Here is an 835-nt window from a genome sequence, read left to right as displayed (position 1 = left end):
CCCATGCCCCGCACCCCCTCGCCGTAACCCCCCCTGGGCAGGTACCTGCCGGAGATGAGCCTCACGGAGAACATCAACCTGCCGCCCACCCTGCTGTCCAGGTGGGGGCGCCGTTGGACTGGGGCGGGGCACGGCGTTGTCGAGGGGGTCTGACTCCTTTGCGCTGCTCTTAGGATGCACAAGCTCCATGAAAACATGCCTTGTGGCCTGGCACAAGCACCAAAAGAAATCTAACCGTTCTGCATGCCACCAACACTCTATCGCCGCACACTGACAGTCGATCAGTCAATCGAAAACGATTTGGAGAATACAGCAATGCTTTGACCAGCGCATCACGATAAAATTTGTGTGTCATCACGATGATAAGCATCATGCTGCAACGATGATGCTGACGCCGATCTCCCTCTTGCGGACCGGTCAACCCCAGGTTTGACCTGCTGTACCTGGTGCTGGACAGCCGCACCGAGGCCAAGGACAGGGCGCTGGGCCGCCACCTGGTGTCACTCTTCCAGAGGGACCTGCCCGACAGCTCGCGCCCGGTGAGGGGGGGGGGCCCGGGGTTGTGGTGCAGGGGAGGAGAGGGGCCCGGGGGACCGAGGTTGCCGCCGGCCGGGGCCGCCGAGCGGCCTGGGTCGAGACCCAGGGAGCCCAATGCGCCTGCGGTCAATATGTGGGTCTGATGCGGTGTGCTGCAGCTTGGGTCCCGCCCGCTCCTCGCATGCTATTGCTTCATCTCTTCTTTTGATCCCTGCTGTGCTGGGCGCCCTCCCACCTGGCCCCGCAGCCGGCCTCCCCTGCACCAACACCGAGTGCTGCTCAACCCCTTTACCCCTGC

General features: G+C 63.4%; 1 protein-coding gene across 1 annotated transcript in view; it reads left to right on the top strand.

Annotated features, from left to right (window-relative positions):
* Positions 1-54: 54 nt before the first annotated feature.
* The window catches only part of MNEG_13893 (putative DNA replication licensing factor MCM4), a gene marked incomplete at both ends in the record, with an annotated part of 2,679 nt that continues 1,898 nt past the window's right edge, over positions 55-835 (top strand). Inside the window, 2 exons of the mRNA XM_014037636.1 lie at positions 55-101; positions 428-539. Of these exons, the coding sequence (XP_013893090.1) occupies positions 55-101; positions 428-539 (159 nt within the window). The remainder of the gene's footprint in view (positions 102-427; positions 540-835) is intronic.

This window comes from Monoraphidium neglectum (assembly GCF_000611645.1).
Source record: "Monoraphidium neglectum strain SAG 48.87 unplaced genomic scaffold scaffold04115, whole genome shotgun sequence".
NCBI classification, from domain to species: Eukaryota; Viridiplantae; Chlorophyta; class Chlorophyceae; order Sphaeropleales; family Selenastraceae; genus Monoraphidium; species Monoraphidium neglectum.
The sequence above is the reverse complement of the archived record's forward strand: the minus strand, read 5'-3'. Positions and strand labels throughout refer to the sequence as shown.